The following is a 23196-nucleotide window of genomic DNA, read 5'->3' on the forward strand; positions in this document are numbered from 1 at the left end:
AATACGAAGCATAACGTGTGCAGATTGGTACGAGCTGACCCTAAAAAAGCAATTCTGAAGCCCCCTGTAACATCCTTTTCACCTGTTGACAAACTTTTTAACATCTTGCGGCCCACATATGGCATATGTGCAGGCCTTAATAAACACATGTTGCACATACGGTATGCATCCATGGTGGGTGAGGTTTCTGTGCCGACAGCACACACCTAGCATAGTGACTGAGCAGCTGACAGCTCCTGGCCTCTGATTATGATCAAGGGCCAACCTGGATGGGCTTCCAAACATGTGAACACCGTGACAGCCAATAACAATGATCACGTGATCATGAAATCTAGCCTGTCTCCCGACATCAACTTAAAGGGCTGCTGGGAGGTGAAGGAGTTAAAGCGGATTTCCACTTAAAGTCAAATTTGAGAAAACCACTACAATAGGTTTCTTGTGTGTTCCCATTCAAACAACATAGGTAAAAAAAAAAAAAACAATATTTCTTACCAGTTGACGTTTCTCAGGAGGTGTCATGGCCGACTCCAAAGGTTTTTGAACAATGCGTTACAATTGGTAATGAAGATATGCTTGCACAGTACACACAGTGTTAAAATTGCAGCAAATAGAGTTTCCCAGACCCCCTCAAATGAACAAATGAAGAGAACTACATAGTATATTACCTGGTAAAAAAAAGCCGCGCCAAACTAAATAAAATTTAAAAGTCAATGTCAGTCAACGGATGGAAATTTGCTGAAATCCCCATAAAAACAATTATTTCAGATGGAGCCTTTGGTGTTGCTTGATAAATGACACTAGGATTGCTAGGATTAGTCAAACCTCGAACCACCAGGTGACATGCATGCATTTAGTGCAAATCCTCCACCGTAAGAATAAGCAGCTTACCAAACGGCAAGCCTTTATTGCAATTGGCTATAGCCCAGCCACGGCCTTTCAATCCTCTGGATACTCAGGTTGGAACACTTGTAATAAGCAGCAAGATCCAAGGCTCAGCAATAAGATGGAAAAGGATTGCGGTTCACTCTCATTTACCCCCTCAGAAGACAGCAGCAATCAAGCGGTCCGAGCACATATACCGGGAGATAAAGAAGGGGCGCAATAGCGTGATACCGCAGGATAAATTATTTATTAAAAAGTAATGTACTTACATAGGTACAAGTTAAAACAGCGTGTGACAATAAGAAATAAAGCCGGCCGGCTTGAGGAGCCCTCCTCCTTGGCGTGGTGACGTCACCACGCCAAGGAGGAGGGCTCCTCAAGCCGGCCGGCTTTATTTCTTATTGTCACACGCTGTTTTAACTTGTACCTATGTAAGTACATTACTTTTTAATAAATAATTTATCCTGCGGTATCACGCTATTGCGCCCCTTCTTTATCTCCCGGTATATGTGCTCGGACCGCTTGATTGCTGCTGTCTTCTGAGGGGGTAAATGAGAGTGAACCGCAATCCTTTTCCATCTTATTGCTGAGCCTTGGATCTTGCTGCTTATTACAAGTGTTCCAACCTGAGTATCCAGAGGATTGAAAGGCCGTGGCTGGGCTATAGCCAATTGCAATAAAGGCTTGCCGTTTGGTAAGCTGCTTATTCTTACGGTGGAGGATTTGCACTAAATGCATGCATGTCACCTGGTGGTTCGAGGTTTGACTAATCCTAGCAATCCTAGTGTCATTTATCAAGCAACACCAAAGGCTCCATCTGAAATAATTGTTTTTATGGGGATTTCAGCAAATTTCCATCCGTTGACTGACATTGACTTTTAAATTTTATTTAGTTTGGCGCGGCTTTTTTTACCATTTATTGCTTTGTTTATCCAACGTCAGCTGCTGCCTATAGACTCTGTGGTGGGAGCGCGGTTTTCTGTTTTCCATAGTATATTACCTAGCTGGAGAGTCCAGGACAGGGCATCTAAAAAGGTGAGCTGCTAAGTGAATGGGGACATGTGAATAATGCTCCAAACGTGGAAAGAAACTTTAGACAAAGTTTTTCTTTACTTTAGGAAAAAAGGTTTAAGCCACATAAAAGCTGACTGTTGTAAGCAGCCCTGTCAACATAATATTGTTTTCCCCAATCTCTGTCATTTTTGCTTGACGGTTTGGCCTGTTATTGGAAGTAGAAAAAGAACAGAGCTACTGGCAGGATTAACAGCCAATGTCTAAAGCATTTCACTTTAATGGTTTCAACATATTAGGCTGACTTGGACTACTGTGTTTTGGCTACTGAAGCATATAGGAGATTACAGCATAGGTATGTATATTGGGCTGCGGCTTATTAGTTAGCAAACTAGTTGATTTTTGTTTCTGTGATGTAATAAAGTATTGAAAACTTACTGTGTATGTCCTGTTTTAGCACTGCTTATATATTGTTGAGCTAATCTAGGAAACAAACAGGAAAGTTAAATATTTAAACATGAATTAAAGAATAAGCACTTGATTAAAGGGGTTGTAAAGGTTTGTTTTTTATTTTCTAAATAGGTTCCTTTAGGCTAGTGCATTGTTGGTTCACTTACCTTTTCCTTCCATTTCCCTTCTAAATGTTTTTTCTCTTTGTCTGAATTTCTCACTTCCTGTTCCTCCTCAGTAAGCTGTTCTGGCTGACTAAACACTGCTCGCTCGGATGATGGTGTGAAGTTTACTGAGGAGAAACAGGAAGTGAGACATTCAAACAAAGAAAAAAAACATTTAGAAGGGAAATGGAAGGAAAGGGTAAGTGAACCAACAATGCATGAGCTTAAACTAGCAACCTATTCAGAAAATAAAAAACAAACCTTTACAACCCCTTTAAATTACAAGGCAGTAAAAGCATTACTTTTTGGTATGGACCTGTTGCTGTCAGTGGCAGACCAGGTAAAAAGGACAAAGACACTGCCAAGACAGAAGAATGTTTTCAGGCAACAATTGAGAGTAAAGTGTCTTAGAGGCTGACAATATATTATATACAACTCCAATTCCCAAAAAAGTTGGGACGTTGTGTAAACCAGCATTTTATTCACAATAGAAAACAGAAATGTTCAAACTGAGAAAAATGTATAATTTTAGGAGAACAATACAGTCGCTTTGAAACACGTCTCAAAAAAGTTAGGACATGGCAAAAACTGGCAAAGCAAGTGGTACCAACAAGGAAAAGCTGGAAGAACCATTACAACTAATTGGGTTAATTGGCAACATGTCAGTAAACATGATTGGGTATAATTGGTAAAGAGAAATTTTCGCGCCAAAAATTAATTAATAAATGTGGAACATAGAATAATAAATTTAAATGGAGCTGCTCCCCTAAAAAAGAAGGAAGTGATACTTCATTAATTTTAGTGAATGGTAGGGGGCGCTAGTGTGATAGGAATATATTAAACCTATTGGTAAGTGTCAGAGGTGTATAAATTACTATACATATATATATATATATATAAATACTGACCACTCGTTGATAAGCAATTACAAAACTCATGTGATATAAATAAAAATAATAAAAATGCATACGCCAATAACAATATCCACAAAGATTGATTAAGTGAATAGAGAAGAAGAGAGATTCTCGTGAGAGACTAATAGAGAGTGATGTTTATTATTTTTGATTTATGGTTTTGGGAGCACATCACTCTCTATTAGAGAGTCTCTCACGAGAATCTCTCTTCTTCTCTATTGTTCACTTAATCAATCTTTGTGGATATTGTTATTGGCGTATGCATTTTTATTATTTTTATTTATATCACATGAGTTTTGTAATTGCTTATCAACGAGTGGTCAGTATTTATATATATATGTGTGTATAGTAATTTATACACCTCTGACACTTACCAATAGGTTTAATATATTCCTATCACACTAGCGCCCCCTACCATTCACCATTCATGATTGGGTATAAAAAGAGCATCTTATAGAGTCAGTGCATCTCAGAAGTAAAGATGGGCAGAGGTTCACCAATCTGTTAAAAGCGGTGTCCAAAGTTTTTTTGGTAAAACCAAAAAACTTTTAATAAGAACTATATGATCAAAAAAAAAGCTGCGTATAAAGGTCGTCAAACAATTTCAGAATAATGTTCCTCAATGTAAAAATTGCAAAGACTTTAAATATATCATCTACAGTACATAATATCATTAAAAGATTCCAAGAATCAGGAGAAATGTCTGTGTGCAAGGGAGAAGGCCTAAGTGCAATATTGGATGCCTCTGAACTTTGGGGCCTCAGATGGCACCGAATTAAAAACAGGTAGGACTCTGTGATGGACATTGTTGCATGGGCTCAGGAATACTTCCATAAACACGGTTTGCCATAATATCCAAAAATGCAAGTTAAAGCTCCATTATGCAAATAAGATATCTGAGGGAACATGATCCAAAAATCGCCATCTTCTTCAGACGAAAGCTCATTTAAAATGGTGTGTCACAAAGTGGAAAACAGTTCTGTGGTTAGACAAATAAAAATATGACATTCTTTTTGGCAATCATGGACACAGCATCCTCCGGACTAAAGAGAAGAGGGACCTTCCAGCTTGTTATCAGCACTCAGTTCAAAAGTCTGGATCTCTGATGGTATGGGGGTACATTAGTGCATATGGAATGTGCTGCTTACACATCTGGAAAGGCACCATCAATGCTGAAAGATATAACCAGGTTTAGAGCAGCATATGCACCCATCCAGACAATGTCTCTTTCAGGGAAGGCCTTGCAGTATGCAGTAGCAATATCCTGCTGAAATATGCATCTATGACAACAGCGTGACTTTGTAGTGAGAAATAAAACAAAAAGGGTGCTGGCTATGCACAGGTACATTGGATAGAAGAAGATCCAGGACTGCCGCACTCCTTAAAATGATGTCTTTATTGTACAAATAAAATCCAAAAAAATAACCAAAGCAATGCAGTCAAAACATGATGAACAACAAGAAAAAAAGGTGGCTGACATGTTTCACATCATGTGATGCTTAGTCATAGCTGAGTAATGACTGCATTGCTTTGGTTGTTTTTTTTTTAATTTTATTTGTACAATAAAGACATCGTTTTAAGGAGTACGGCAGTCCAGGATCTTCTTCTATCCAGCGTGACTTTGTAGTAGAAGAGTCTAGATCATGGGTCTTCAAACTACGGCCCTCCAGTTGTTCAGGAACTACAATTCCCATCATGCCTAGTCATGTCCGTGAATGTCAAAGTTTTACAATGCCTCATGGGATGTGTAGTTCTGCATCAGCTGGAGGGCCATAGTTTGAGGATCCCTGGTCTAGATGCTTAACTGGCCTGCCTGCACATCTTGAAACCAAAAATGTGACAAAGATCCAGGACTGTTGGGCAGTTAGAGTCTTGTATCAGACATGAACGGGACAACATTCCACTCCCAAAACTCCAGCAACTGGTCTCAGTTCCCAGATGTTTACAGAGTGTTGTTAAAAGAAGATGGGATGCTACACTGTGGTAAACATGGCCCTGTCCCAACTTTTTTTTGAGACATTTCAAAACTACCTTCAAATTTAAAATGTTTTTCTTCAAATGGTAAATTTTTTAAACATTTGATATGTTTTCTTTCGTAAAATATGGGTCTATGAGATTTGAAAACCATTACATTCTATTTTGATGTAGATTTTACACAGCATGTAATATCATGCATTTGTTTTGGAGCGCATTCATGCATATTTATGCACGTATTTGTGCATATATGCGCATTTGTGCACACAATATATTCCTAGGGAAAATTCAATATTTATGCTCATTTGAACGTATTTGTGTGTAACGGCACAAAATACTGACTGGGAACGCAGATTTTTCTTCTACTTAAGAATATGCAGCGCTTGTTTACACGCCTGTGTGTACAAGCACATTGTAAACAATGAGCTGCATTTTAGAGGAGTAAAAAATAAAATAAATAAAAAGCTGTACTGAGCTTTTTTAAGCTGCAGTGGGCAAGAGGTATTATTGTCAGGGATCTAGCAAATGGAGGGCACTCAGACATTTAACCACTTAAGCCCCTGACCATTTGGCTGGTCAAAGACCAGAGCACTTTTTGCGATTCGGCAGTGTCGCTTTAACTGACAATTGCGCGACGTGGCTCCCAAACAAAATTGACATCCTTTTTTCCCCACAAATAGAGCTTTCTTATAGTGTTATATGATCACCTCTGCATTTTTCCATTTTTGTGCTATGAACAAAAATAGAGACACAATTTTGGAAAAAGGCAATATTTTTTACTTTTTGCTATAATAAATATCCCGCAAAAATATAAAAAAAATATTTTTTTTCTCAGTTTATTCTTCTACATATTTTTGGTAAAGAAAAATCGCAATAAGCATTTATTGATTCGTTGGCGCAAAAGTTATAGCTTCTACAAAATAGAGGATAGTTTAATGGCATTTTTATTAATCATTTTTTTTTTTACTAGTAATGGCGGCGATCAGCAATTTTTATCGTGACTGCGACATTATTGCGGACACATTTTACGCCATTTTGGAACCATTGTCATTGATACAGCGATCAGTGCTATAAAAATGCACTGATTACTGTAAAAATTACATTGGCAGTGATGGGGTTAACCAGGAGGGGGCACTGAAGGGGTTAAGTGTGTCCTAGGGATGTGTTCTAGCTGTGGGGGGGGTGGATTATGTGTGACATGACACTGATCACTGCTCCCGAGCACACTAGGAAGAATGGGGAAATGCTTGTTTACATCAGTATTTCCCAGCTCTTCCTCTTCGTGAGACGATCGCGGGTATCCCCGCGGTCAGACTCGTGAAAGCTCACGGTGTGCGCACCCACAATGCTGCATCTTAAAGGGGACGTACAGGTACGTCCATCTGCCCAGCCGTGCCATTGTGCCGACGTATATCGTCGTGCAGGGGTCCTTAAGCGGTTAATTGGCATCTCTTTCAGTGAGAACTCAATGTGTATGTAAATACAATTAGCTAAATGTCTGAATTCACAAGGTTTGTAATTTTTGAGCTGCTTAAAAATGTTAGAACCATAAAAGCTACATGATATTTGGAACGGACAAATAAATTGCATTGGTCAAGGAGCACAAGACATCCTGTTTCAAGAAGCCCTATGATTTCTAATAATAGCTCTGTAAATATGTACTTGTATGAAGATGTGCTTGATAGAGATCCTTACTGGACCACAAAACAGGCTGTACTGGCAATTAAAAAGAAAAACAACACATACAAAAGAACCTAGTATGTTGTCTTGTGCTATTCTATTGAATGAATATTGTTTTGGCTTTTATGGTGACACTTTGTAACCTTGTGCTAAAATGAATGAAAATAATTTAAACACAAAAGAGCCCAGAACAGAAATAACCCTGGCTCTTATGTGCAAAAAGTCAAAGCTGCTTATCCTGGTGCATCTTTACATTACCAAAGTAGAAAAGTATTACTTATTGTCACTTGACCAATGTGTCTAGAAGTTATTTACAATCACATTTGTGCCGCCCAATAGGTGTATAATTTGTTATATATAATACGGTTTCTCAACCATTTTCTATGTATGTTATGTTTTGTTTACATGCTGCCATCTACTGACCTTTTTTTAGGTAATGCACAGTTCTGCATTTTCTTTGTCTGATCTATGACACACTTCCTTTCTGTGTAATGCTCCACCCCTTCTTCCTGACTTTCTTCTTCCTGTCTATGGAGACATCTTACAGGCCACATGTAACAAGGGCTCATGTATTCTGCATAGTAAGCTACAGACAGTATTATCTTTTGACTGCACAATACTACAACCTGTTCATCTGCTGTAACCTGTCATCTGATGTATTCTGATGTTTGGATTAAAGCAACTTCTGTGAATAGAATCAGTATTGGTGAGTTCAAGCTATCTGATAAGGATTGTCCTCAGTGATTATATCTGCTTATACAGGCCAGGCATAGAGGTCTCACAAGGGATAAATCACTTCACAACAATCGGAATCAGAATAACATTTGATATAATCATGTTATATTTTAAACATAAAACCATTATAGATGGATTTCAATGTATTTTTCATTAGCCTTCTTAAAAGACAGAGAAAACACTGACACAAGGTATACTTGATGTTACTGCAAGCAATTTTAATACAAAATGTGTTGTTTATTTAACAGTTCATTGGTACAGCATTATTTTCTGTTGCAAACTAGTTGAGAAAATCACACAGCAGCCTGTTAGAACAGGATGCAATGACAGGTAACAGAAGGGATCCATGTGTGCTCTACCACTTCCACTCCACAGGGTTAGCCTGCCGGAGGGAAACCGTAGATATATGTGAGGGAGGAACTTTGCTGGTGAGTTCCATTTCACTGATGCACAACTGTGATCGTTTGTCTACCGAAATGAACATGTCACACAAATCCTAAGTGGAATGACCATTAAATAATAAATAAGAATATACTAGGCAGATAAATAAAACAAATGTAGTTTACAATAAGAAAAATCAAATGAACCTGGGATGAGTGCAAAATGGCTATGGAGACGCATATGCTATTGTATGCTGCACCAGGAATTTACTGTCACGCAAATGGCTGCTCCCAAAAGGTTAAATGTCCTTTTTATTGGCAGTTGCTGTAAATTACTTGATGATAATTGATACTGTAAGGTCAAAGCAGAGTGTGCAAGTGTTGTCAATTCAGAAAGCCCTAATGTTATTAAAAGAATTCTTTTGTCAGTCTGTTTCCTCTGCAGCTTAATAAAGTATTGTTCATATACAAAACAGAGGATTTCCCTATTAAAGTTAAGTAGTGTTGTCCTAGGATACCAACCCTAAAAAAAAGGGTCTTCTTCCCTGCAGAGTCAGAACATTAGTTGTCTACACTCCTGTTTCACAATCCATCTTTCTACGAGAGCCCCTGAATCTTCCCAGGAATTCACACAAGGCTTGTTTTATCTACAGAAATATTCACATGGAAGTATTAAGGTACAAAAACAAAAGAAACAGATAAGGCAGTTATAAACATCTTTTTCGTGTACATGTATAGACGATAGAAATTTCCCCACTTAGAACTAGCGTACATCCAGATGTACAGTGCATGTTATAAAAACAAAGCTTATGGTCTGCCCCACTGGTGGGCTTGTTGCTCTTGTGCCCAATGTTCTCTTCAGGTAGGACTATCTCTTTGCGCTCGAAGTTTTAGGAGTGCTGGTAATTTTCTTTGACATGGTGGGGATTTTGGAAGGTTTAGACAGTCCTCTGCGGGAAGGTCCACCAGTAGCACTGCTCTCTGAGTTGTCTGAGCAGGCTGACTGAGTCTCTAATAGATCAAAGTCGGACGCATCACTTCCTCTCCGACTGCTGGCTCGGCTTCCAGTTCGGCTTCCAGCGCGACTGCTGCTTTTCTTCGGGTCTAGATCAGAAGATTAAAAATGTGAAACCAAAAATTGTAATGCAGCCAAGAAAGAATAGACAAACTGATTTACTTATTGTGAAAAAGGGAAGAACTTTGTACGCTTATACTGTAGCCTCCAGGAGAATTAACCAGTGGCTAAGAAAAATGAGTTTCACAAAACATCTATTTTATTATGTATTTGACCACTTTTTTAATGTTCAAACATGTTACATAGAAGCTCAATATTACACTAGGGAAATGAAGTGTGCTAGTTGTGCTATCCTGAAGCATTTTCTTTTTGACGTTCGTATTTGTTTTTTTTATTTTTGGCTTGTTTGTATTAAAATGAAAAAATGTTTTATCAATAATAATCTGATTGAAAAAACAAAAAAAGGCAAACAACTTGTGGTTGAGATCAATATAGCCCTTCCAACTCATGATTGTAGACACAAAGGGGCGCAATCCTCAATGGATTTCAAGAAAGGCATTTTTCAGCAAGTAGAAAAATCCCCTTTTCTTTCTCATCTATTGGGGGACACATCAATTCTGAAACTGTTAGGACATCCCAAAAGCAGTCAAACTGTAGGAGTGAAAAAAACAAACGCTAACATGCACAATGTAAAAAAGGACCTGGGGGACTGCCTGCAGCTCCAAAAGCTGCCTGAAGAACCCAAAAGCTGGCATCTGATGAGGCCTGAACATCTGCCTGGTACAACTTTCAGAACAAAATAAGGTTGCAGCTATGCCAGTCTAAGAAACCATAGTAAACTTGACAAATGGACTGTTTGAAATACTGGGAAATGGTGGAAAAGGAAGCTGGTTCACCTTTATGAGTAACCTTAGTAATGAAAAACAGAGAGTCAATCTTTTTAAAGGAAGCAGAGACAAGGTAAACTCTCATAGCATAAACTACATTCAAGCAATGGAGGGGGATCGCCTTCTGATAAACTGGAGCTGCACAGAGAGACAGAATAACGATGCCCTGGTTGATGTGAAAGGCTAAAACTACCTAAGGTAGGTAGGAACTTCTGGGCCTAAACACCACGTTGTCCTTGTATAAAACTAAAAAGGGGAATATCCCTTTGGCCTAACAAGGAATTTATGAGGGGCAAACAAAATGAAATTCAGATCCCGGGGCTCACAGGGCAATGCACACAGGGAACCACCCTACGCAAGGTTCTTGGTCAATGAGAAGCCAGTGGTATCTGGAATAAGATTGCAAGCACAGTGACCTATCCCTTGATGGTGCTGAGGGTCAAATGCTAGTCCAGGCCTGTCTGCGAGAAAATTAGGATTAGTCACAAAGTAAATTTCCCGGGGTGCAGATTTTTTACCTTGTGTCTATTATATAAAGTAATGCACCTTGCGGGAAGGGGCTAAGCTACTCTTGGGACTGAAAAAACAGTCAGTTTGAAGTTTCTTCTGTGGAAGAGAATCTTGAACTGTATCTAGGAGCACACCCAGATATTCAAAGCAGTGAGTTGGTTCTAGTGGTGACTTCTGAAAATTCAGGACCCAACTGAACCTTTGCAAGGTTTGGGCTATCCTGTCCAACAAAACCCACACCAACTGTTCCTTCTGCAGGAGATGGTCTAAATATCTTTCCTTGGGCCTTTTGAAAGCTGGCTACACATTGTACAATTTTCTTGTACAATACAAATCCTTTGGCAAGTGAAATAGCTTTTATATAGATATATATTTCAGCCATTTAACAGTGCAGGCGGGGCGAGGTGGTGTCTTCCCCTGTATTTCCCAGGGTCACCTGCTCGTACCGGGAGCCTGGGACCACATCTAGCGGCTTCAGTATGGAGAGAAGGAGAAAACTGAGGAACATGTGTTCATTGATTTCCTCTGCACTAAATGAGATTAGAAGCAACGATGATATTGTCACTTCCTGTTTTAGAGCTTCCATTGCCTGGCCAATACAGCCAGATGAGTATGTAACTAAGCAGATTCCTTGCTTGGTTAGATGCTTTAAAAAGGAATGTCTCCATAAAGAGTACCTGTCTCCTGCCCAATGATATCACATGAGGTTTAGTTGACCCCTTGTGATAGCAATAATGTTAAAAAAAAAAAAAAAAAAAGATATTAAAATATATAAAACATTTCTAATTAATCGCAACCCCCCATTGCCCTGCTTATACTCACAAAGGCAAACAGGAGCCTAGGGTGTGCACATGTACATAAACCACAATTGCACCACACATGTGGTACTGCCACGAACATCAGAGTGAGATTAATAATCCTAGCTCATGGATAACTCCAAACTGATCAGCAGTAAAGGCTTTTAAAGTGGCACATATTTTGCAATATCACAGGCACACAATCTTAAGACCTGAAACGTCTGGTATCTATTTACTTGATGCAACCCCATCTTTTATATTTTTCCAAAAATTTGGTTATATATTGAATCTGTTTGCACTAAAATGTATTTTAACATATTTGTTTTTGAAAATATGCTTTTGAATAAACAGTTGCACAATCATAGTGTGACATAAAAAAAATTCAAGTATTAGCTTTTTATTCTACAGGGTCTCTGCTTTCAGAAAATATACGTTTTAGGGATTTGGTCAAAATGCAGAATTTTACATGTGTGCAAAAAAACTTTAATAAGCTGCCCTAGTGCCAAAGTGGTTAATTGCTGCTCACAATGTAATGTCCCTACCAAAGTCACACCTGAAATAGTCAGATACTGTATACCAAACGACATTGTTGCCGCCCCCCCCAATAAGTTTGCACTTTATTGTAAATATGCCATTGTTTTGAAACTTCCTTATATTAAGCCTCCAGCAGTTATTCAAAAAATATAACAGTTTATAAATGACTGCAGAAAAGATAGAAACAAATAATTTTTGACGATAATGACAGGTCAGACTCCTTGTTTAGCTTTGCCTTAATGAGTGATCCTTTTGGCCAACAGTACTGTACAGTGGAAATGACAGCAACCAGTCAAATGCAACATATATTTCAGAGCCAGAACTGAGCTTAGCTGTGGTACAAGAAATGGCTGTGATTATGTACCTGTAGCTTGTAAAATAAACCCTTGAAACTGTGTGCTTATACTTACCAGGTCGGCTTGATTTGGCACCAGAAGGTGTGGCTGTATCTCCTGTGAGGGATGACCGGCTTGTGTGGATGGCTGCTTTCTTCATTTTGCTGCTCTGAGCCGGTGTAACCTTAAAAAACAAATATATTAACAATTTTTTAAATGTTTTGAAATGATAATGTAGGCTTTACAGCCAAATTATTAAATCACTGTTTTTCATTTCTCTGCAGCCCTTCAGGGGAATTTAGGACTAATAATTTACCATGATGGACTCAATATAAAATCTTTGCGACATTGGTCTAAAGAGACACAAATGTAGCTTGCCCAGCAGCCTCCCTTAAACCATTCCCTATAAGGCCCCTTTCACACTGCTAGACCAATTGGGTCTGTTTGTCAGTTTTTCAGGCGGACCCGATGGGACCATCTATTGGTGGATGGCAATGGACTAGTGTCCGTTTACACAAGCTGACATCTGATCCAATCCTGCCTGCTAAAAACATGTGGATCAGATCGGATGACAGTCAGACGAAAATGGATCCATTTCCATCCGAAAGACCATAGAGGAAAGCGTACTGGTTCCTGTCATCCAACTGCTCAGCGGGTATCAGCAGAGAGATCCCATGCTAAGTGGGCAAAATCCACTGGCGGACTCTGCCAGTGTGAAAGGGGCCATAGAAAACACTGCCAACAGACAACATTTTAGCAGGAATACTATTGCTTCTTAAAACACAAGACATAAGCACTGACATACGTTTTTAGAAAATAATTTTTCTTCAAAAGCTTGCCATACCTTTTCAGTGTTCTCTGACAAAAAAAAAATCCATTTACAATAAAAATCCTTTTTCTTGTCGAACACTAGCAAGGAAGTATGTGAGTAGTTGGGGATATCCTGGGCTGGCCTACAGTTTATATATAAATATTTTTTTTTTGCCAGTGTCCAATCCTCCTGACCTGAAGGTGAAAGACTTGCTATTTTTCTAAAAAGAAAAGAAAGTTATACCGCTCACCCGCCCGTTTCTCCTCTCCTCCAGTCACAAAACTAGTGTTACTATTCCACCACAATGCATCATGTGTGAGTGAGCACTGGAGATCCTGGCATTGAACGCTTTCTCCATTCACAGAAGGCGCTGCAGCAGCCTGCAGATAATCGGTTACACACCACTGCACATAACTAATATTTTTGTGTTGCATCCACCCCCCCCCCCCTCCCAAAAAAAATACTACTAAACTTTAGAGCTTTAATTATAAAGCCGTAAGTGGACAGCAGTATCCTTATCTGGAATCACAGACTAGAATTACGTGTAGGAAATTCGCCATGTATTCACAACCCTAGACCGCATAACTGTTATATTGTGGCCCTTTATTTAAAAAAAAAAAAAAAACACCACTTACAGCAAGGCAGCAGAGAAACAAAAATATTGCAGAGCTTACTTTCTTAATTGATATGGTTAGAAAATAGGTGGATAGCCCCTAATAACCTACAAGAACAAAGCTGAAGGTTCTGCCACACTTTACTGTGTAAAACAACCAGTTTTATTAACAAGCAAATCGTTTTCATTTTATTGAAACCCACTACTTAACATTTAGCAGTACAATGGGCATTTAAAAGCAAATCTTAATTCTATAGTGGTGTGTCACATTTTATACATCTAAGGCAGAGATTGTATTGATTGGTACTGTAGGTATATGAAAATAAACTTTTTTTTTTTTTATAGAGATAAGCAGATAGAAAATGCCATGCTATCAGCGTTTTGTTACATGGATATACTGCATATGAAAGCTATTCACTCCAGCATGCACTGCAAATTGATGGCAACAATCTTAAACGTATGGTGAACACCACCAATCTGTTAGAATTAAGATGCAGAAAAACAGAATAAAATCACAGTGTAATTAAAATCATGCATATATGTAAAGTGGAACAACCCATGGTCATTTTAGTAAAGACAGGCATTTTTTTTTTTTTTTTTTTAGTTTCTCAGTCAGTGCTTCTGTTGACATGCCTTTAATCCTTGAATATTAGAATGAAAATAAATCATAATAGAAAATCATACTAATTGAAGATACACAGTACAGTGTTTCTATTCATTCACGATTGTTAGCAGAGGAAACATGATGATGGAACAAGGTGTTAGCAGAGAAACGAATGATGGAAGGGAAAGGTGTGGATTCTCCATGGGCTGGAGGACCATACTCTACCTCACATGATGAAATCTGGTAGTCTGAGTAGTCGAAGCCCCTAGAGGGGGTGCTAGTTTTGCTGTTTACAAGCCAGGGCTTCTCGTAACAGCGAGATATCTGTTGTGGAGTCTGTGAAAGGGGCAACACCACACAGGATGGAGTAGGGAAATGAGTGAAGATGAACAAGGGAAATGAGTTTCCAATAGAAGATAAACACAATACAATGGCAAAAAAACAAATCGAACACGAGCACAAATAAAGAAAAACAAAGAAAGCAAAACAAAAAAAAAAATGAAGGCAGGCACAACCTGCCACAATATGGAAATGTTATACAGGCAAGACTCTTTCTTATTGTATTTTTGATGTAATTTATCCCACTACACAGCACTGTGCATTTAATTCATTAGAACTAGGGGCCCATTTAACTAAGTGATACAAATTAAAGTTGCTTTCTACATGGCCAGACTGGTGCAGAGTGTGGTCAAAAGTAGAGTTGAGCGAACCCGAACTGTAAAGTTCGGGTTCGGTACGGACTTTGGGTTTTTCCCGAACCCGGACCCGAATAATTGGAAAAAGTTTGGGTCCGGGTTTGGAGTTCAGGAAAACAAAATGCGCGGAGGTCCCTGCAAATTCAAAAACCAGACCCTTTAGGTCTGGTATGGATATTAAGGGGAACCCCGCCGTCAATTTAAAAAAAAAATGACGTGCGGTTCCCCCTAAATATCCATAACCAGACCCGTTGAGGGCATGTGGCCTGGTGCGGTTCAGGAGAGGAGGGGGGCCGCACTCTGTCCCCCCCTCTTTTCTGCGGCCGGCCAGGTCAACGTGCTCGGATAACGTGTCTGGTTATGGATATTTAGGGGGAACCGCACATCATTTTTTTTTTTAAATTGACAGCGGGGTTCCCCTTAATATCCATACCAGACCTAAATGGTCTGGTTATTGAATTTGCGGGGACCTCTGCGCATTTTTTTTTTCTAAAAGTCCGTGTCCCATTGACTACAATTGGGTTCGGAGATCGGGTGCGGGTTCCCGAACCCAAACTTTTTTTTTAAAGTTCGGGTTCGGACCCAAACCCGAACATCCAGGTGTCCGCTCAACTCTAGTCAAGAGCTCAGGGGAGACTTCAGGTGGTTTTTGCACTAGGAAATGCTAGCCACTATGTGTGTGGGGCTAAACCATAGTGTAGGGTGCAGTGTATTCCTGCTTGTAGAGGCCGCAAAACAAGCTTTTAGGATTACTTACATGGGTACTGTTTTTCTGCAATTGAGCAGATTCCCAATTGCTAAAATGGCGAGTTGGGATAACAGCTCTGCGTGTGACCTTTTTTTTCCAGGTTTGCCTTTGAATTCAGCAGATTCTATTGGGTTGCATGCGAATTGCAGGAGAAAATCCAGCCGTTCTTTGTGGCTTTTTCTCTTTGAGAGTACCGCTTTTAAATGCAAAAGGCAACGTTTGACGAAAGCACAGTTGTCATTTAATAAATGACACTTTTACAAGCATTTGGTGGCTTTTTGTTTTTATTTTCAGCCTGTAAAAGCACCTCTATGTTAGCCTATGTGTCCATTTACACAGGTGTCTACAGGATGAAAAAAAAAAAAAAATTTTTTATATATATATATATATCACCAGCGCATTCAGGAGAGGACCTTTGGGGCATAAAGGCACATAAACACTAGATGTGTACCCTTTTTACATTACCATTTTATTACGCTACAAATATGATAGTTCTCTCTTGGAAAAGAATGATGCCTTCCGTTGCTCAGGCCTGGAAGGCACTTTTCAATAAAGCCCTACCTCTGTATAGAGCCACATATACTAGTAGGGGAATACCCAACAAATTTAAGGTGTGGGATGGGTGGATGAAACAGTGTATGAATAATTAGGTGTGATGTATAAGTTATTGTAGTAGCAATATCCTATATGAATAAAGTTGATACTGTTATTGTGGGGTTTGCTTCGAGATTCCCTAGATGTAGGTTTGTTACTTATGCACTGAACTCGGGGTCTATAGATTGAAATTGTTTGGATCCATTAAATACTATCAGATCTGGGAGCTGGTTGAGGTCACATTATATGAGTACGAGTCTGGGATAAATGTGACGTAGAAGCGCTGCTATTATAGATGTATAGTAGCCTTGGGGTTATACTAATGACCTAGTGCTGAAGTGTCGTACATTGAGTGTTATGTATTGCCTGAAATCGGGCTGATTTTAAAACGTAGTTTGTATTTTTTTATTTTAATTGTATTGTTATGGAAACTCAAATAAAAATAATTTTACAAAAAAAAAAAAAAACACACTAGATGTGTTTAAGCGTGTTCATGCTTTAAAGGATAAGTTCATCTTCGGGAACATGTTTCACCCATTTTTAGGGTGGAACATGCAACATGTTCTTGCTGCAGGAGGCGATCCAAACCCTCTGTGTGAGAAGTTTCCTTTACCAGCTGTCACTTTTTGAAAAGAGCGCAGCCATGTGGAGCTTCACCCACACAGCCACATCATTCGTTCACAGAGTTCTGTAAATGAATCCACTAAAGTAACGTCATCCTCTGCAGATGTTGGCTTGTCGTTCTCAATGAACTACCACCAGGGCTCTGTGGAGCTCCCTGGTAGTTCATTGATTCCGTCAGTGTGAATTTGCCTGCCCGTACAAGGTATGAGCTGTCACTGGCAGTCTGCAGGTCAACTTACCCTTTAATGAAATTTAACGGTCAGAATAAGTTACTATTCTGGCCTATAGAATGCATTAACACAATGTGAGAACGCACATAATCACCCATTCAAAACGTGGCTTTAGGCACATTTTTGAAGCTGCTTTTTTTCCTGCCACGAGTAAAGGCATTTAGAGGAGGGGAAAAATGCCCTGTGTGTATGGGGCCTAGAAGTTAGTGACTTTATACAGGCATACCCCACTTTAAGTACACTCACTTTACATACACTCGCGAGTAAGGACATACCCACGAGTGTATGTAAAGTACCTTACAAGTACTGTACAGAAATTTTGCAGCCGCAGTAGAAGCAGCTGAAGCTCAGAGAGCATAGCCCGCCCTGTTCCAGTGTGCCCCTGACGTCTCCACTACAGCCCCTGAGACCTCAACTACAGCTCTTGACACCCCCACTACAGCCCCTGACCCCCCACTATACCCTAGAAGTGAAAAAAGGAATTGTTTCACTTTAAGTACATTTTTCGTTTTACATACATGCTCTGGTCCCATTGTGTACTTAAAAGTGGGGTATGCCTGTATAGACATTTACAAGATAGCCTATTCTGTAGAGCATGAAGAACAGAAAATGATAGTTATCTGTTCACATACTTCAATGTAATCTTTTTTACTTCAGCCATGTCCTTAGGTTTCATCTTTGGTATGATACTTGCTAAAAAATGTTGCACATCTAAAAGGCATTCTGGGAGGATTTTATGATTACAGTAGGCACAAGTCTCCTAAACTTCTAGCAATTTATAAAGATGATCTGAAAGGGATCCTAAAAATCCAGCTGTGGTGTCTAATATTTAAAATAATTTTTATAGAAAAAAACGATATGCTTTTTGTATTTTCTGTCCTCGTGTCCTCTGTGTTCAGGGTTGGACATATCCTACATCTGTCACAATGACAACCAGGGCTCTACAAATCTGAAAACATCTTTATGGAAAGTGCCCAGAATACAGTGCCTTGAAAAAGCATTCATACCCCTTTTCCACATTTTGTCATGTTACAACAAAGACGTAAATGTATTTTATTGGGATTTTATGTGATAGACTAACACAAAGTGGCACATAATTGTGAAGTGGAAGGAAGATAATAAATGGTTTTCATTTTTTTTTACAAAAAAAAAAAATGTGAAAAGTGTGGTGTGCATTTGTATTCAGCCCCCTTTACGCCGATACCCCCACTTAAAATCTAGTGCAACCAATTGCCTTCAGAAGTCACCTAATAAAAAGTCCACCTGTGTGTAATTTATTCTCAGTATAAATACAGCTGTTCTGTGATGCCCTCAGAGGTTTGCAAGAGAACCTTAGTGAACAAACAGCATCATGAAGGCCAAAGAACACACCAGACATGTCGGGGATAAAGTTGGTGAGAATTTTAAAGCAGGGCTAGGTTAAAAAAAAAAATCTCAAGCTTTGAACATATCACGGAGCACTGTTCAATCCATCATCCGAAAATGGAAAGAGTATGGCACAACTGCAAACCTACCAAGACATGGCCATCCACCTAAACAGACAGGCCAGGCAAGGAGAGCATTAATCAGAGCAGCAGTCAAAAGGCCCATGGTAACTCTGGAGGAGCTGCACAGATCCACAGTTCAGGTGGGAGAATCTGTCCCCAGGACAACTATTAGTGGTGCACTCTACAAATCTGGCTTTTATGAACGAGTGGCCAGAAGAAAGCCATCTTTGGAAAAAAGGCCATAAAAAGTCCCATTTGCAGTTTCCGAGAAGACATGTGGGGGACCCAGAAAACATGTGGAAGAAGGTGCTTTGATCAGATGAGTCCAAAATGTAACTTTTTGGCCTAAAAGCAAAATGCTATTTATGGTGGAAAACTAACACTGCACATCACACTAAACACACCATTCCCACCGTGAAACATGTTGGTGGCAGAATCATGCTGTGGGGATGCTTTTCTTTAGCAGGGACAGGGAAGCTGGTCAGAGTTAATGGGAAGATGGATGGAGCCAAATACAGAGAAATCTTAGACGAAAACCTGTGAGAGTCTGCAAAAGACTTGAGACTGGGGTGGAGGTTCACCTTCCAGCAGGACAACGACCCTCAACATACAGCCAGAGCTACAATGGAATGGTTTAGATCAAAGCATATTTATGTGTTAGAATGACAAAGTCCAGATCTAAATCCAATTGAGAATCTGTGGTAAGACTTGAAAATTGCTGTTTATGCAAATGTTGAAAACCATTTATCATTTTCCTTCAACTTCACAATTATGTGCCACTTTGTGTTGGTTTATCACATAAAGTCCCAATAAAATACATTTACGTTTTTGGTTGCACCATAACAAAATGTGGAAAATTTCAAGGGGTATAAAAACGTTTTAAAGGCACTGTAGAGTGCATTTTATATGAAAAGTATAGGTGTATAGCTTGGTCACTGCATTTCGCAGACACTGCACTATGTCTTGCCAGTTGACACACAAAACACAGCAAATAAAGTTAGCAACAAGAAAGTTTATACACACGCAGGTTGATCAGAGAGCAGTACAAAGCTCACACTGCAAATACACTGTGTATCTTGTGTTATAACTCTACTGACATACAAGTATGTTTATGCCCAGGGCATGGCCAAGTCTTACCTTTGAGCCGCTGGCAGGAGTGGCAGGTGAAGACGGGACGGATGTACAGCTGTGGTTACTCTGACTGGCACTGGAACTGGACCGTGTTGGTGAGGCAGTCCTGGAAGACGGTTTAGACCTTCGCCCTCGGGACCTAAACGGGGTCATTCCTTGGGATACCCCTTCAGGAAGTATAAATTTTTCTCGCAGCTCTAGATTTGTCCTTCCCCTTGCTGTTCAAAAGAAAAGCAAAAGCAAAGTAAACATTTCTGCATTACTCCTGTGGTCGTTTTAAAAAGGCAAAGCTCAATCCCGCATAGCAGCCAGAGATCACCTTTTATCAGTTTAAATAATGAATGAACAGAGGAAGATGCTTTCCGACAGGTTACTGCATTTTGTGTATTGTTCTTTGCCTTAATAAATAGACCCATCAGTTTCATAAATTGGACGCACAAAGCTTTTTCAGAGGCATAGCACATAAAGCAAGTTTAGTTCAGCACCACACAATATTATTAATAAGCACAAACCAGGAGACTGAAAAGACTGGTAAATTAGTTCAACTGAAGCCACACAGTATTAATCAAAGCCATATAAACCATATTCATAATAAAGCATAAACAAAATATGTCAGCTGAGTAACTATCATAGAGATCTGGGAAAAGTACATGACGGGGATCTTTGATATTATAAATATGGGTGAAAAATTTCACTTCATAATACCTAAAAGACTTGGGTTTAAAAAAATCAGGGCACCTTGCAAACGGTCAGGAATGTGAAAGAACACAATCATCAAAACACAAGTCAATGACATGCTACAGCTTGGCTAGCTAAAGCATAATTTACACAGCCCATGTGTAAAAGAAAAAAAAAAGAAGAAAAAAAATATATTTTGTTCTTAGGGTAAGAGTAAACTCTTAACATTTTAATAACTGGTTTAGTAATCTTTAAATGGTGTAACACCATTTTATTATTCTCAAACCAAAATGATTTAATACTAAAGTTGCATAGGAGGCATTTTCTTGAACAAAATGCCACAGTCCGGTCATTTTGAAATGGTTTTTCTGGTTATAAAGACAAGCACTTCTACAAAGTCAGAGCAATTACCCAAACCTATGGAACAGACGGAATCGGTTCTCTTTAATTTAGTCCCTGGATGGTGAACTAAAAAGAATGGAAAAAAAAGAGGTGCACAGGGAAAAAGGGATGAGAGGTAAGGCATGCAAAATGTATAGCCAAGTCCAGCCAATGAAAGTACTTAAATGGTATACATGTGGATGTAATGCATAGCAAAGAACAAAGTCTTAGCTGGGAATAGTGGATGTATCATTAACATGTTATTAAAGTCAGCACATGCTGCATAACACCAGCATCAGCCTGTGTACACATGCACCACCACCGACAGTAAGAAAGGTACAGAGATAAAGATTTATATTTCCCCCACACAATCACAAATATCTAGATAAGTAAATAAATTATAACTGCCTGCCAAATACCCCCCCCCCCCTCGCTATAACAACTTACACCTTCTTTACTTTTAGTTGGTTTTACACTGCCCACTTCTGATATGATATAAAATGCGCCAATGTTAGAACAAAAGAATAGTGTCCTGTTTACAGACTGTTCTGTCCATGCTCCATCTCAAGGGCAATATAAATTCCTTCAAAATGTATTGTTAAAAAAACAAACCTGCGATATGTTTACTAGGCAAAGTAACAGTGCTGGTACTTGGTGCTTCCCTCTGATGCCACATCAGATCATAGCATCTCCCCTTCTGCTGCAATTCTCTGAAAATCCATTGCAAATACTGACATGAAGTGAATATTTTTCTAATAATTGGAGGTTTGGAACTTTTACTGAAGTTGCAGAGAGTGGTGGGAACATATATACTGTATTATGTATATGAACATGTATACTGTATACTTTATTAGGTACACCTGTTCAATTGCTTGGTAACACAAATTGCCGATCAGCCAATGAAATGGCAGCAGCACAATGCATTTAGGCATTTAGACATGGCAAAGACTACTTGCTGAAGTTCAAACTGAGCATCAGAATGGGAAAGAAAGGGAATTTAAGTGACTTTGAATGTAGCATGGTTGTTGGTGCCAGATGGGCTGTTTTGAATATTTCAAAGATCTACCGGGATTTTCATGCACAACCATTTCTAGGGTTTATAGAGAATGGTCCTAAAAAGATAAAATATCCAGTGAGCGCAGTTGTGTGGACAAAAATATCTTGTTGATGTCAGAGGAGAATGGGCAGAGATGTTAAAAAGGTAACAGTAACTCTAATAACCACTTCTTTAGAACCAAGGTATGCAGAAAACCATCTCTGAACACACAACACCTTGAAGCAAATGGGCTACACCAGCAGAAGACCACACTGGGTGCTACCAATGTTCGCTAAGAACAGGAAACTGAGACTACAATTCGCGAAGGCTCACCAAAATTGGACAATAGAAGATTGGAAAAATGTTGCCTGGTCTGATGAGTTTTGATTTCAGCTGCAACATTCAGATGGTAGGGTCAGAATCTGGCATAACATGAAAGCATTGATGCATCCTGCCTTGTATCAACGGTTCAGGCTAGTGGTGGTGTAATGGTGTGGGGGAAATTTTCTGGGCACACTTTGGGCCCCTTAGTACCAATTGAGCATCGTTTAAATGCCACAGCCTGAGTATTGTTGCTGACCATGTCCATCCCTTTATGACCACAGTGTCCCCATCTTCTGATGACTATTTCCAGCAGTATATTGCACCATGTCACAAAACTCAAATGCTCTCAAACTGGTTTCTTGAACATGAAAATTAGATCACCGTACTCCAATGGCCTCCACAGTCACCAAATCTCAATGCAATAGAGTACCTTTGAGATGTGGTGGAACGGGGGATTTGCATCGTGGATGTGCAGCCGACAAATCTGCAGCAACTGCCTGATGCTTTCATGTCAATATGAACCAAAAGCTCTGAGGAATGTTTCCAACACCTTGTTGAATCTGTGCCATGAAGAATTAAGGCAGTTCGAAAGGCAAAGGGGAGTCCAACCCCTTCACTGTAACTTTGCAGAGTAAAAAGTAACTGCTAACCTCTACGCTTATAAGAGATGGACTTTTTGCAGATAAGAGTTTTACTAAAAAATTATTTCCCCCCTTTCACTATATGTAAATAACAATACTTAATGCTGACTAAACAGTCTAGAATAATTTTTACAGCTAAAGCAGCCCATAGATCATTCGCTTCTTTTTATTCAACCAGCAGGTTAATCGGAAAAAAAAAAAAAAAAGATTAATTTCCCACATCTCATATGGATGGGAGAATTCTCTCTCTGGGTCTTTGTATTGTGACAGCTGGGAGACTTTCCTGCTGTCAGAATACACTGATAAGCACCGCAGACTGAGCAGGGAAAAC

General features: G+C 39.3%; 1 protein-coding gene across 18 annotated transcripts in view; it reads right to left on the reverse strand.

Moving 5' to 3' along the window:
- Nucleotides 1-8004: 8004 nt before the first annotated feature.
- Nucleotides 8005-23196, reverse strand: part of MACF1 (microtubule actin crosslinking factor 1) — a 410210-nt gene continuing 395018 nt past the window's right edge. For 9 of the 18 annotated variants that reach the window (XM_040337002.1, XM_040337001.1, XM_040336991.1 and 6 more), the window contains 5 exons: nt 20895-20951; nt 19812-20023; nt 14522-14632; nt 12344-12452; nt 8005-9294 (listed from right to left, as the gene is read on the reverse strand). In XM_040337002.1, coding sequence (XP_040192936.1) covers nt 9059-9294; nt 12344-12452; nt 14522-14632; nt 19812-20023; nt 20895-20951 — 725 coding nt within the window. In that variant the 3' untranslated portion in view covers nt 8005-9058. The remainder of the gene's footprint in view (nt 9295-12343; nt 12453-14521; nt 14633-19811; nt 20024-20894; nt 20952-23196) is intronic. The other 9 variants (XM_040337008.1, XM_040336994.1, XM_040337007.1 and 6 more) reach the window with 4 other exon arrangements.

This window comes from Rana temporaria, chromosome 2 (genome assembly GCF_905171775.1).
Source record: "Rana temporaria chromosome 2, aRanTem1.1, whole genome shotgun sequence".
Taxonomy (NCBI): Eukaryota; Metazoa; Chordata; class Amphibia; order Anura; family Ranidae; genus Rana; species Rana temporaria.